A 13,146-nucleotide genomic window follows, 5' to 3' on the forward strand; every position below is an offset into this window, starting at 1 on the left:
TAGGGGTTGTCTGCTTTTGGACATGTGATACTTAGCCAGCTCCACCCATCACTGGGGCTTATGCCATTTCTTCTATTCCAGCCACATTTGCATCTGGCAGGGGAGAATGTTGCCAGCAACAGGTGGCCCCACACACCATCACCTGTGGACTCCTGCTCCTTCTTGCTTTATTGTCAGACTTGTTTGTTAAAGCTTGTAACACTTGTTTAAAATGTCTGTTGATATGCTATAACAGCTAATGAAATGTAATGTTTTAACATATTACTGAGTTAAGATAATAGGTGGCTGTTTTGAAGCCTAGGGGACCGCCCACGAGAAACCTGAAGTGTATCAGTTTACCTATCACTGATGTAAGGGTATGCCACGAAGTGGGAGCTAATTGAATAAAAGGAGACCGGCTTAGTCAGCTGCACACCCCCATCTTGTAACAGCTACGGCAGGTTCAATAGTCTGACAGCAAACTTCTGTGCAAGCGATATAATAAAGGTGATGGTAGGCCATATAATACAGGTGATGGTAGGGATCCTGGGAACATGAAATAAGATCTTTAGGGGTTGATGTATATGAAGCAGTGAAAAGAGTGGAGAAGAGGACAATCGAAGATGTCGCCATAGCAACAGCTTCTAACTATTCTTTTCATAGAATATACTTGATAAATGCTACCTGGAAGCTGATTATTACTATGTTACTATGGCATACTTGTCTACTCTCCAGGAAGTTGCAAGAGATCCCAATTTTTGTATAGTCCCCTGCACCCCCGGAAGAGCAGGCAGATCTCCTACATCCCACCTGCATCCTAGTGATGCAGGCGGGATGGAGAGATGATCACCAGCAACTGTGGATCTGCGGTGAGGGGGCATGGCTAAAATGATGTGAATTGTATCATTCTAGTCCATCCTCCCGCCCCTGCAGACCTGCAATTGTGATCTTTTGCAAAACTAAGGGGGGCATGATGACATCAGAGCCTTGCCCCTCCTCTCTGGGTGCCCAGCAGCATCTCCTCTCCAGGCTTGTCCCAGAGAGGAGAAAAAATAAGTAGGCAAGAATGTACTATGGCCAACTTCTCCACTGGTCCACGTCACTCTTTTCACTGCTTGATACATCAACCCATTAGAGAGGTGTCTACTAAAAGACATTGTTGATGCATGGGGGAATCTGGCTAAATACCAATATCCATTTGTGAAACTCCCTTTAGGACCACTAAACCATTCACTGAAATAGATGTATTTTATTGTAATAGGAAAAATCAATCAATGCAAGTTGTTATAACATACATAACAGAATGTTAGAAATATTAAACGGTTTGTAGCCCTGTTATCACTTCAGGCCTTGGAAGACTAGTTTATAGTGTCTTGTGCGAGGATGAAAGATAGGATGTCTGTTACACAGAGTGGTAACTAGACTTTTTGGTGCCCTGTGCCAGAGAGAGAATTGGCGCTTCCCCCCATTTTTTTCAATAGGGACATAAGGTGCATGCCTCGAGGGGAAGGGACATGCCAAGATTGATCCCCAAAGAAACCCTATGGTATGATGCCCCTCCCACTATATATATATATATATATATATATATATATATTACATGCACATTTATAGACCAAGAAAATGGATTTAGACACAATACCCTTTATTGAATAACACATTTCAATATACTGCCATACCCAGGATTCAAACCTATAACCTGTTGAATTCTAATCAAACACCCTACTCATTGAGCTATTTGATCCTGCATAAAAGCTATGAGAACTATAATAATCAGCATTGCAATTGGGCAGATCTATGTAGTGTGCAGCCACACATGCAATCTCTTGCAGCCACACACTACATAGATCTGCTCAGCTGTAATGCTGATAATTTTTTCAAAAAGTACAAGGTAAGCTTCAAATAGTTATAATTCTATAGCTTTCAATGCAAGGGCAGATAGCTCAATGAATAGATTGTCTGCCACAGGCAATGGGTTTGAATCCTGGGTATGTCAGCATCTTGAAATGAAATCAAGGACAGTGTGACTGAATAACAAAGAAATCTCAAGTTGAGTTTATAATGATTGTATAGGTATTAGCGACAGAAGGGGTCAGAGTAGGAGACAGCGGTGGCCCAAAGATGCTTGTCTTTAAAAAGGGGGGAAGTTGCAAGTAAAAGTAATTAAAACAGATAATTGACAAGTGCTGCCAACAGTGCCCCCTACCCTGCAGCGCTATGTGCAGTGTCCCATCCGCACACGCCTAGTTACGACCATGGTTACACTTTGGAAAGATAATTCTCTTGCAATGTGGCCTTTAAATATGTGGCCTTTATATATGGTCAAAGTTATCATTAAGGAACATGCAGTTTTCAAGTTATTTTTACAGAAAAATGTTGCACTAAAGATTATCTTTGAAGAGCTTCCTACTGGAACAAAAGGTTCTACACAGTGCAGTCTTTTTTTTTTATCCCTCAGTTACAAATCATCATCATCAATCATTATCAAGGGCCCTCTTCGTTGATTACCCCTCTAGAAAAATATATCACCTAGTGAGACTGACTGCTGTATGTGACTCTTGTAGTGACCCCATTGGCTATCACAGGCATCCACTTCAAATGATTTTATTTTCTAAACTTGACCACAGGACACTATATTTAAAAGCATAAAAAAATGTCGTTAAGCTTCAACTTTTACAACTCCTTTTCTGATTAATTAACTATTATTATATATTTTATAAATGGCATTTGTAGTCTGTATAATGTAACTTGCATGTTAGGTTTAGTGATCCACCATCAAAATTACTTAAAATGCCAATGTTATTTAGGTATTGCTGGACTATACCCCATCATTAAATGACCTGATACTTTGATTTAGCGCTTGGTAAAATGCGGAGACTTCTTACGTTTTTCAGTTATTTTCAAGTCAGGAAACTGCAAGTGCATATCTATATATAGAAATGGTCAAGAAAAGCTGCAGATTATATTAAGTTAATAAAGCATATTTATTTGGTTCCGCCCTTAGGCTATTGAATTTTTGTCAAATGTCTGTTGGCAAGAGAGCACAAACCAGCACAATATGTTTGGATAGAATTATACTGTCTCTAATGAAGATCCCGTACCATGCACTGTTTTTTATTGCAAGCATATGGACCCTCCTCCACTATGCACATCCCATTCCCAGCTATTACAACCTTATATCCCAGCTGGAACCATATTTATACAGGACTACAATGTTGCAACTTATTGACGTGGCTAATTTTCATTATCTTTAATTCACAATTTTCCTTTCAATGCATATTATTGATCATGTACTTATGTCCTAAGCCATATTTTTGCTTCATGTGCCCTTCTGAGATTTTTACAAAGTGGAGAGGGAAATTAATTGTGTGACTGTAAATTATTACTCTATATTTGTCTTAATTTTCAAACTGGTAATGTCAGCAGGTACAGATTAAGGGGGAGATTTATCAAAGCTTGAAGAGAGTTACAGTACCTACCAATCAGCCCCTGTCATTTTTTCAAACACAGCCTGTAAAATGACAGTTAGGAGCTGATTGGTAGGTACTTTATCTCTCTCCATTTTACCTCCCTACAAGCTTTGCTGCATCTCCCCCTAAATCATTTAAATACCATGTGCTGCATTTCTGTAAACCACTTGTCACAAAACAGTTGCATTTAAACACACACACAGGACATTGTGTACAGATGTGAAATAATTCGGGAGAAATCGTTATCACAGTGCAACATATACAGATGCACTCGCTCCTGAGAATGAGATATATTTTTACATTTTCTATAGAAATAAAAACAATATTTTAGACCAGCCAAGGCAGATTCATAATTTTAAGGCTCCAGTATTTTTTTGAAGGGTTATAATTTATAAATCTACTATGCAAATAAAGTAATTATGTAACAGCAGTCTCATGGGACATTAACATCAGCTGAACTCTATTAAGAATAATGCAGAATGTCTCAATCTGAGTTACAGAATGTTGTGGATGCTCAAATATCTCTGACTGGCTTAGCTAGGCGTTTAAAGTAAATTCTCTCACATTTATAACGCTTTAGGTGTTATGCAGCTTTTAGGATGTGTACATTATGTGGGGGAAGGGTTAATGCATGAGGTCGCTTCCACTTTTTTTTGTTATGATAAAGACAGAATGGAAAGGAAATGCCACCAAGCCATCTTTGTCTTATACTGATCAAACTCATGAGCAGTGACACAGAAGTGTGTGCTGTTTGTGTGTGTTGGGGGTGTAGGTGCTCTTTACCTGGACCTTTTGGAGGGGCCTGGTGGCAGCCTGTCCCCCAACTCCTGCAACAGGCAGTTGCAGCAGTACTTCGGGTAGGGAGAAGAAAGAGACTGCTGCTACAGCAGCCTCTCTCCCAAGCCAAGAACATGTGGATGTGTGCTGGGCTGTAGAGAGAGTCCTCTGCTTGCTTGATGTGTAGTGGCGGAGGGGGGATAGATCGCACCCGGCACCTTACTCCCCCCATCTGCCAATAGCCGACCACCAACCAGCACCTAGTCTAGTTTTTACATTTCTGTAAAAAGGAGGCCTGGCCACACCTCCTCCAGTTGGCCATACTTCCTCACAATACTGAGGACCGGCAGAGCTGTCGGCAGCCCTGCTCCTGAGTGGGTGACAGCAGCATCCTTGAATGGGCTTGAACATGATCGCAATCTTTTTCTAATTCTGATGAGCTCACAAAACTGTTAATATTTATAAAGATTGCAATAACATGCTAAATGGTCAGCTTAGGTCTAGTTTTCTTTAATGCTAATTTCTAATCATTTAATTCTTAATAGTTCCTTAAGGATAGTTCCTTATCCTTAACAACCCAATAATTCTTCATGTTTAAATACTCAATAGTTCCTTATGCTTAAAATCACAAAACTCCCCCTTCTCAAATACTCACTAACTTTACATCTTTAAATTTGCAATAGGTCCTTATCCGCAAATTTTCAATACTCCATCATGCTTAAATAGTCAATAGCTTATCATCCTCAAATACTAAATAGTTCCTCAATATCAAGTATTCAATAGTACCTCATCCTCGAATATTCAATAGTTTCTCACCCTCAAATGCTCAATAGTTCCTCATCCTCAAATACTCAATAGTTCCTCACCCTCAGATACTCAATAGTTACCCATCCTCAAATACTCAATTATTCCTCATTCTCAAATACTCAATAGTTATCTATCCTCAAATACTCAATAGTTCCTTACCCTCAAATGCTCAATAGTTCCTCATTCTCAAATACTCAAGAGTTCCTTATTCTCAAATACTCAATAGTTCATCACCCTCAAACGCTCAATAGTTCCTCATTCTCAAATACTCAATTGTTCCTCATTTTCAAATAATCAATCATTCCTCATTCTCAAATACTCAATCGTTCCTCATTTTCAAATACTCAGTAATTACTCATTCTCAAATACTCAATACAGTAGTTATCCACCCTCAAATACTTAATAGTTCCTCATCCTAAAATACTCTTTAGTCACTCATCCTAAATACTCTAGAGTTACTCATCCGCAAATACTCAACAGTTATTCATGCGCAAATACTTCATAGTTCCACCAATCCATGCATCTAAATATAAAACACAGAAGAGGCTAATGATGTGAGGCTTTTCATCAAAGATCTCTATGAAAATGTGTGCATCCATCTGGTGGAGATATATAATTGAGCATAAATATATTTATCCACATCTATTAGTACAATTCAACAGATAACGAACTGATAGTCCTTCCTAGAAGTTATTATTTATCAAACATTTGGCATAACTACATCAATCTGATTTCTATGTTGTACAATATCTGGAATCTAATGAAACAATAATCTCAGCACATCTCTGGAATCACACCAGTTTGGCTTGTATGGAACCACTAAAGCAGCAGACTGCCAATCATCAGTGTGTCATGATGTCATCAGGAATGGGTTGAGCAGGCTGGTGACAGACGGTTCTGCAACCACTACATGGGTCAACATGCACTTGGGGATAACTTAATTAACAGCTTAATGAATTCTAGTAACATGTATAATTAAATAGTAAAGTCTGCTGTTGAGTGATAATTCTAAGTGTGCTTTGCTATTAAATTATTGCTAAGAAAAACTTCTGCACCTCTGTGCTGAGGAACTTTATGTTAGAATAATGGAATAACCAAGCTGCCCAATTAATACTTTAAAGTCGAATACTTTAATACTTTAAAGTAGAATAATGGAATAACCAAGCTGCCCAATGAATACTTTTTACAATACACAATTAGCCCTTAAGCAGAAATGGCTATAGAGTGTGTGTATATGTATATCAGTATGTGTATATATATATATATATATATATATATATATGTATATATATATATATATATATATATACTATCTATTTGTATTCATATATGTTTGTTTGTATATAATATTGTCTCTCCCCTATATAGTGGAGTGTAGTCAGTTCCTTGGACTGACCTCTTAGTTGGCTTCATGTAGATTTGTTCCCATTTACGAGATCTACCATGGACGTATTGTAGCTCTGAGCTCTGGACAATATGTCAGGATTACCACAGCAAGGTTCTCCTCAATAGATGCAGATATTGGGTTGGGATAGTCAGGGACAGCAACCATTCAACCAGTGGTCTGCTGGTTGATGTGATGGACAAAGAATATTCTAAAAAAAGTTTTGAGGTTTTATGGATACCCTTTAATAAGACAATTGGTGAACTGTTTGTGTATAGTTTTCACATGTCCACTGGTCCCAGAATCCAACTTGAAATTGTGACAGTCTACTGCACTTCACCCAGATTTTAAGAACATCCCCTTTGAACACATACAGAATTCTTCAAGAAGGTTGCGTGTCAGCTACCGACAACTCAAGTAGAAGGTCTCCAAAAGACTTCTTGAATGATCAGATGATACGTAAATTTATGTTATTGATATAATGATGACAACAGATTGTTATAGTTACAGGCCTGTACATCTCTTAATGTATGCTAATTAAATGTGTAGGGATGTGAGTTTTGATTTCAAAAAGCGTTTCATTTGATTGTTAGAACAGTGAATGCCTTCAAACATTTATGGGTTCTTCAAGCAGCTTTCAAAAGAAAACTGCTTCAAAGTCACCAAGGTGGAGACGTACCAAACCTTATCCCAGATATATCAAGCCTTGGAGAGTGATAAATTTGCACGGTGATACAGTACCAACCAATCAGCTCCTAACTGCCATGTTACAGGCTGTGTTTGAACAATGACAGTTAGGAGCTGATTGGATGGTACTTTATCACCATGCAATTTATCACTCTCCAAAGCTTGATAAATCTGTGCCAAGGAGAAATAAAGTGGAGAAGTTGCCTAAGTAACCAATCAGTTTATAACTGCAATTTATCTGGCACAGTCATTGAAATGACAGAAGATTATTGGATGCTTTGGACAACTGCTCCACTTCATCCCTCTCCAAGGCTTGATACATCTCCCCCCAAATGAGCAATCTTTATGAGATATTTCAAGGAAGACTCTTTTAAACTGAAGATGGACCTTCCCTTTTCTTTGACCATATTGACCTGATAGGTGTGCATAACTCTTATTTATGTACTATTATATTGTGCATTATATATGCAGTAAGCTTTCCAAGTTTGAACAAACTTTCAGAATCAGCCATAAGAATCCCTCGGTGAGATTGATTAAACGTTTTGTCCAATGCGGGCCCTAATTAATTCCCGAGACTTTAATTAACCTCACAATATTTTCTAGCCTTCTAATATCTCACTGGCAACAATGTCTTTAAAAAAATAATTTGAAAAATAATTTTTAAAAGTCCTAAAATTTTATCCTGCAATTCTCCTTTTTTGAGCAGATAGGTAAAAAAAAAACAACAACGTCCATTTGTTAAGTCTGTAGTTAATCATTTCTCAAAGAACAATGGGAGCCTACACTAGGCTGAATATTGTAGCATAATTAGAAGCAGTGTTGTTAGATCATTATGTAAACAGCGTCACAGTTTGTCTGGTTCTCTGATCCTGTCATCTTTTATGTCCCCTGGTCTATGGCTTTTTAGAAGTCATTTAATATAAAGAAATACTGAGGTACTTGATACAGCTGCCAGTCTGGTTGAGTGAAGAATAGATCAAAACTGTATACGCTAATATATGATGTACGTGAAACTTACATGAAGAACAAAATGTTTTTAATATGTTGTAAAAATTCAAAGTGTTTTTTATTTTATTTTTTGCATCATCAATCCTAGTATTATGAATCCAAACCTACAATTATTACATAGCTATATATATGAGTTCATTCCTTTTGTACATGCTTGGTTTATAACCAAATTGTAAGAGAATAATATTACATAAGGCGTATGTACAGTGTACTTATAAATTTATATATTTTTTTTTCCTGACCATAAAGCAATCTTTTTCATTTGGGATTTAATATCCCCCCTGCCCCCCTTAAAAACCTTAATTCCAAGGAAGATTTAGAACCATCTATCCATGGTTTTTTCATTTGGTTTTTGGTGTCACTGCTTGAAATTTACCATTTGCAAGCCCCAAAAATAAGAGCTTGTGCAATTTAATTAGCAATGTGCAGTAATTGGACACGTATGTGTTGTCAGAACCACAGGTTGTATCAAGCAACCTCTCACTAGCGTATCATTAAACTGCTATCCACTATGTGGAGTTTCACACAGCGGTATGTATAAATCAGAGACTATCTTTGTAATGGCTTTACACCTTTGACTCATTTTCTATGTTGGCCACGTCCCCGTTCCTCTCCGTTTGGTCCTCAAGGTTCTTCTCTCCATTTTCGTTGACCAACTCTTGGTGCTGGTTCAGTTTGCTGGAGACTGACCAGCTGAGAGGCATCTCTGCCCTGCTCATAATTTCGGACAGCTCTTTGGCGCTGCACGTGGGAGTGTTGGTCTCGTACGCATCATGGAAGCTGTTATAGTCCACTTCATAAAAGCCGTCTTCTAGGGTAAGAACCGGTGTGAAGCGATGGCCCCAAAGGATTTCTGATGCGACATAAGAGCTTCGAGCTTGACAAGTCATGCCTGTAGAGATGAAAAGAAACAAAATTTCAGTAGTAATACGTAGACAGGTTGCACCAGGGTAGTTTAAACTTTGACAAGTTCTTATAAACTTCTAAAGACATCAAGTTCGGCATAAAAATGTCAATAAAAATAATAAGCAGGAAACAACTTGACGGGAGTTATCCCCAATTCCAGTGCTACTGTATACTGTCTGCCCACCAGTGATGCGATTAAGTTCCTAATAGGACCCTTTCTGCAAACATTTGCTTCCTGCTATCCATTAGGTACACTCCTTTCTGAATTGAATGCTCCTTTTTTTCATATTCAAATTACATTATTAATAAAACTGAATCGAACATTTCAAGCCTCCAAAAACTGAATAAAAGGCCTTTATCTTAATGATAAGACACATCCCCTGATTATCTGTCTGAGTATTATTACTTATTCAATGTTATTTCCTATTGAGATCACGAAAGGAACGAGGGTGCGGAAAGTGGAAAGTTAGGGAAATTATTACAATTTATTTTTATGCCAATCCTTTTTATTTATTTTTTTATTAAAAAAAAGGTGCACTAATTAAAAATTGATTATACATGGAGGCACTTTAATTTAAATGTAATTTTAAGGAGGCACATTTATATTATTTCGTTTAGTAGGGGGGGCACTTTTTTGTTTTTTAGAAATGTCAAGAATGAATCTTATATTATTAAAGAGGACATTTATTTTAGAATTTAAGTATAAGGCAATAAATAATATTATTTTGATTATTATGGGGGAAAATAATTATTATTATCACCATGGTACCCAAGGGGTAACACGAATGGTCCCGTACCCTTGAGCATTGGGCCTAATTCTCTAGGAAGGCCCCCTCCCATGATAACCAGCACCGATGAGTAATAGCTTGCATATACTAGACAAACGGGTAGCGCATGGCTAATTCTTTCCCTGTTTGTTATGTACAGTCGTGGCGATGGACAATTCTCCAGGCATGTGTAGGCTTTAAACCCAATGCCCTTTGCCGGCAACTGGTTTCTTAGCCTCCATATCACTCTGCATCCAGTGATTTGGAGGCCAAAACTGATGTCAAATAGCAGCAAATCCTAATTCTCTTACATTCCATCCTAAATCTCATTATGGATGATACCCATGAATAAGAAATTCTTTGGAATCCTCCTTCCGAACAGCAGCAGAGTTCTACCATGACTTGAGTGCCTGCAACGGAGGCCTCTACAGTGTTTACAATGTGTCATGCTTTATAAACAATCCATCTTGCCTGACAGCCTACTTCTCCCGTGATGATACCAGAAAGTTTTGGTTACATCAGCCAGGGCCGTTTCTAGCCAATTTGGCTCCCAGTGCGAGATTTAAAAATGCGCCCCCCCCATGACATAAAAAAAATGTGCCCCCCCCACCCACCCACACACACCTAGATAAAAAAAAACTTGCGCGCGCACCCGGCAAGGGGGCGTGGACTCATCTAAATGGGTGTGGCCTCATTTAAATGGGCATGGCATCGTCTGAAAAGACTACCTCACAATACAGTTTTTGACCCTGCTCCAACAGATCACGACCACCACAGGAAAAAAAAATTCTACCATATTAAGCCCCACACAGTAATGCCCCCTGCACCATATTATGCCACACCGCAATGCCCTTGATACATTAAATCCCCACACTACGGCAGGCAAGAGTCCCCATTTCACACATTACGGCAGGTGTCCCCATTTTACACATTGAGAGAGAGAGAGAGAGAGAGAGAGAGAGAATACTTACAGAGGCGATTACCGCTCTTCGGCCCGCCTCACCAGTCGCTCCTCGCGCCGGCCTTTCCCTCTTCCTAACTTAGATCCCCCTCTGTACTCTGCTCGGGGGGGGGGGGGGGGGGCAGTTTCGCGGAGTGACGGGGTTGCGTCGTGATGTAACGTCGCAACCGCGTCATTCCGTGAAACTCTGCCCCCGGAGCGGGTTACTAGGGGAGAAATAGGAGGGGGAAGCAGGGAGTCACAGTTAGTGCCACGGCGGGCGCCCAGTGCGGATGCACTGCTCGCCTGCCCCAAGAAACGGCCCTGACATCAGCCAAGTAATAAACTAGCAGAACAATTGCCATCGCAAAAGTAGAGTATGCACATGGTTAACCAAAGTCTGTGTTCTTTTCGCTAAGCGTTTCGAGAACCCACCTCCTTCTACCGACACGTGTCCTCCAGATAATGGTATATGCTGTAATGATTGTGACTCCGATGTCTATGCTTGCTTCTTTCTTGATCAATGTAAGAGCAAATTGCTTTATTTCTAATTAATAAAAATCATTGATCTATGTGCTTCTAATTTCCTCTGTAGTACTCTCAAATTAAAGCAAAAAACAGCACACTGGAGAGCTACAGCACATAGACACCCAGAACTAGTAAAAAATACATTGACAATCAATAAAACAAGTAATCTACTTGTGCAAAACCAAGTCCACACAACCATATATTTGGAACGATATATTTTCACATAAAATGTGACATTTTGATGATCCTTTACTTTGGCACAAATAAAAATGTAAAAATGTCTGCCTTGCATGGATCTCCCTGACTGGCTTATTACTTTCCTGGACAGGAGCCTGCGAAGGTGCCCCCTCACTTCACCCTTCAAGAACCCACTGGGGAGGCAGAGAAGAGAGAGAAGATGGGGGGAGGCGGAAAGAGATGAAATAGAGGGTGACTGGGGAGGAGGACAGTGATGATAGAAAGGAAAATGGGAAGAGGGGCGGAGATGAGTGAGAGGGAGACAGTGAAGGGGAGAAGATGATAGAGAGGATTATTGGGGAAGGGGCAGAGATGAGAGAGAGGGAGCTGGGGGACAGAGAGGAGGGAGAGGAAGATAGGGGCAGAGATGAGAGAGAGTGAGACAGGGGGACAGAGAGGAGAGAGAGGAAGATAGAGGGAGAGAAGAAAGATGAGAGAGAAGAAGTTTGGGGGGGGGGGGATAGAGAGGACAGAAAAGAAGATGGGGAGAGGGCAGAGATGAGTGAGAAAGAGATGGGGGGCTGATGACAGAGATGAAAGAGAGAGACAGAGGGGAGAATGTGGGACAGAGTTGAAAGAGAAAGATGGGTAAGAGGCGGCAGATGAAAGAGAGAAAGGGACAGAGATGAGACAGATGCGAGGGAAAGGAAAAACAGAGATTATACAGTTGCAGGAGAAAGGGAGGACCGAGATGAGATAGCTGTGGAGGAAAGGAGGGATAGAGGTGACACAGTTGTGGGTGAAAGGGGGATAGTGATGAGACAGCTGCGGGAAAAGGGGAGACAGAGATAAGACAGTTGCAGGGGAAAGAGGGAACAGAGATGACACAGATGTGAGGGACAGGAGAAACAGAGATGACACAGTTGCAGGAGAAAGGAAGGACAGAGAGGAGATTACTATGGAGGAAAGGGGGCAGATATGATACAGTTGTGGGGGAAAGGGGGACAGCGATGAGACTGCTGCGGGGGAAAGGGGAGACAGATAAAAGACAGTTGCAGGGGGAAGGGGGGACAGAGATGAGACAGCTGCAGGGGAAAGAGGTGACTGAGATGGTAAGGTGGGAGAAGATAGAGGAAAATAAATCCTGCAAAGGAGGACACAATAGCTAGTGACCTTGTGAATGATGGGTCTAAAATACTAATTAATCTATAAACCACTAATTGTTGCTTATATAATTTATTACTTTCAGTAAAACACAGATGCTGTTCAATAAAGTCTCTGCTTCAATGTATGCTGTGTGCAAAATAAAAACCAGTTTGTATTTACAGATGATTTTCAGAGCCAGCTGGGTGCTATATTTGGGCGAGCAGAGATCTCTCTATATGCTTTTCCCTTTCATCTGATGCCTCACACAGAGTGTTATCCCTTTTTCCTCCTATGTGCTGTACTGCACCTCCAGCCAGCACTTCCTATTCACTTTCCTATTAGCTGTGTTAGTATACATGAAGAAAGCCAATTCCATTACTAAACACCTTGTAATATCCTGTATTCTGGCTGGTTCTGTTCAGTGAATGTAAAACAGCGACAACGCAAAGCTCAGATTCACGGACCAACAGCTTGTCCTACCTCCCACAGACCAGCCATCTGATCACGCTGCTCTGTTATCAGCCCCAAATGGCTTCTTTTTTTATTTAGTATTCTGAAAAAGGTATGGGA

General features: G+C 40.0%; 1 protein-coding gene across 1 annotated transcript in view; it reads right to left on the reverse strand.

Annotated features, from left to right (window-relative positions):
- Positions 1–5,039: 5,039 nt before the first annotated feature.
- The window catches only part of KCNJ6 (potassium inwardly rectifying channel subfamily J member 6), a 371,462-nt gene continuing 363,355 nt past the window's right edge, over positions 5,040–13,146 (reverse strand). Inside the window, exon 3 of the mRNA XM_063956569.1 lies at positions 5,040–9,004. Coding sequence (XP_063812639.1) covers positions 8,679–9,004 — 326 coding nt within the window. The 3' untranslated portion in view covers positions 5,040–8,678. The remainder of the gene's footprint in view (positions 9,005–13,146) is intronic.

The sequence above is a fragment of the Pseudophryne corroboree genome, chromosome 2 (assembly GCF_028390025.1).
Source record: "Pseudophryne corroboree isolate aPseCor3 chromosome 2, aPseCor3.hap2, whole genome shotgun sequence".
Classification (NCBI taxonomy): domain Eukaryota; kingdom Metazoa; phylum Chordata; class Amphibia; order Anura; family Myobatrachidae; genus Pseudophryne; species Pseudophryne corroboree.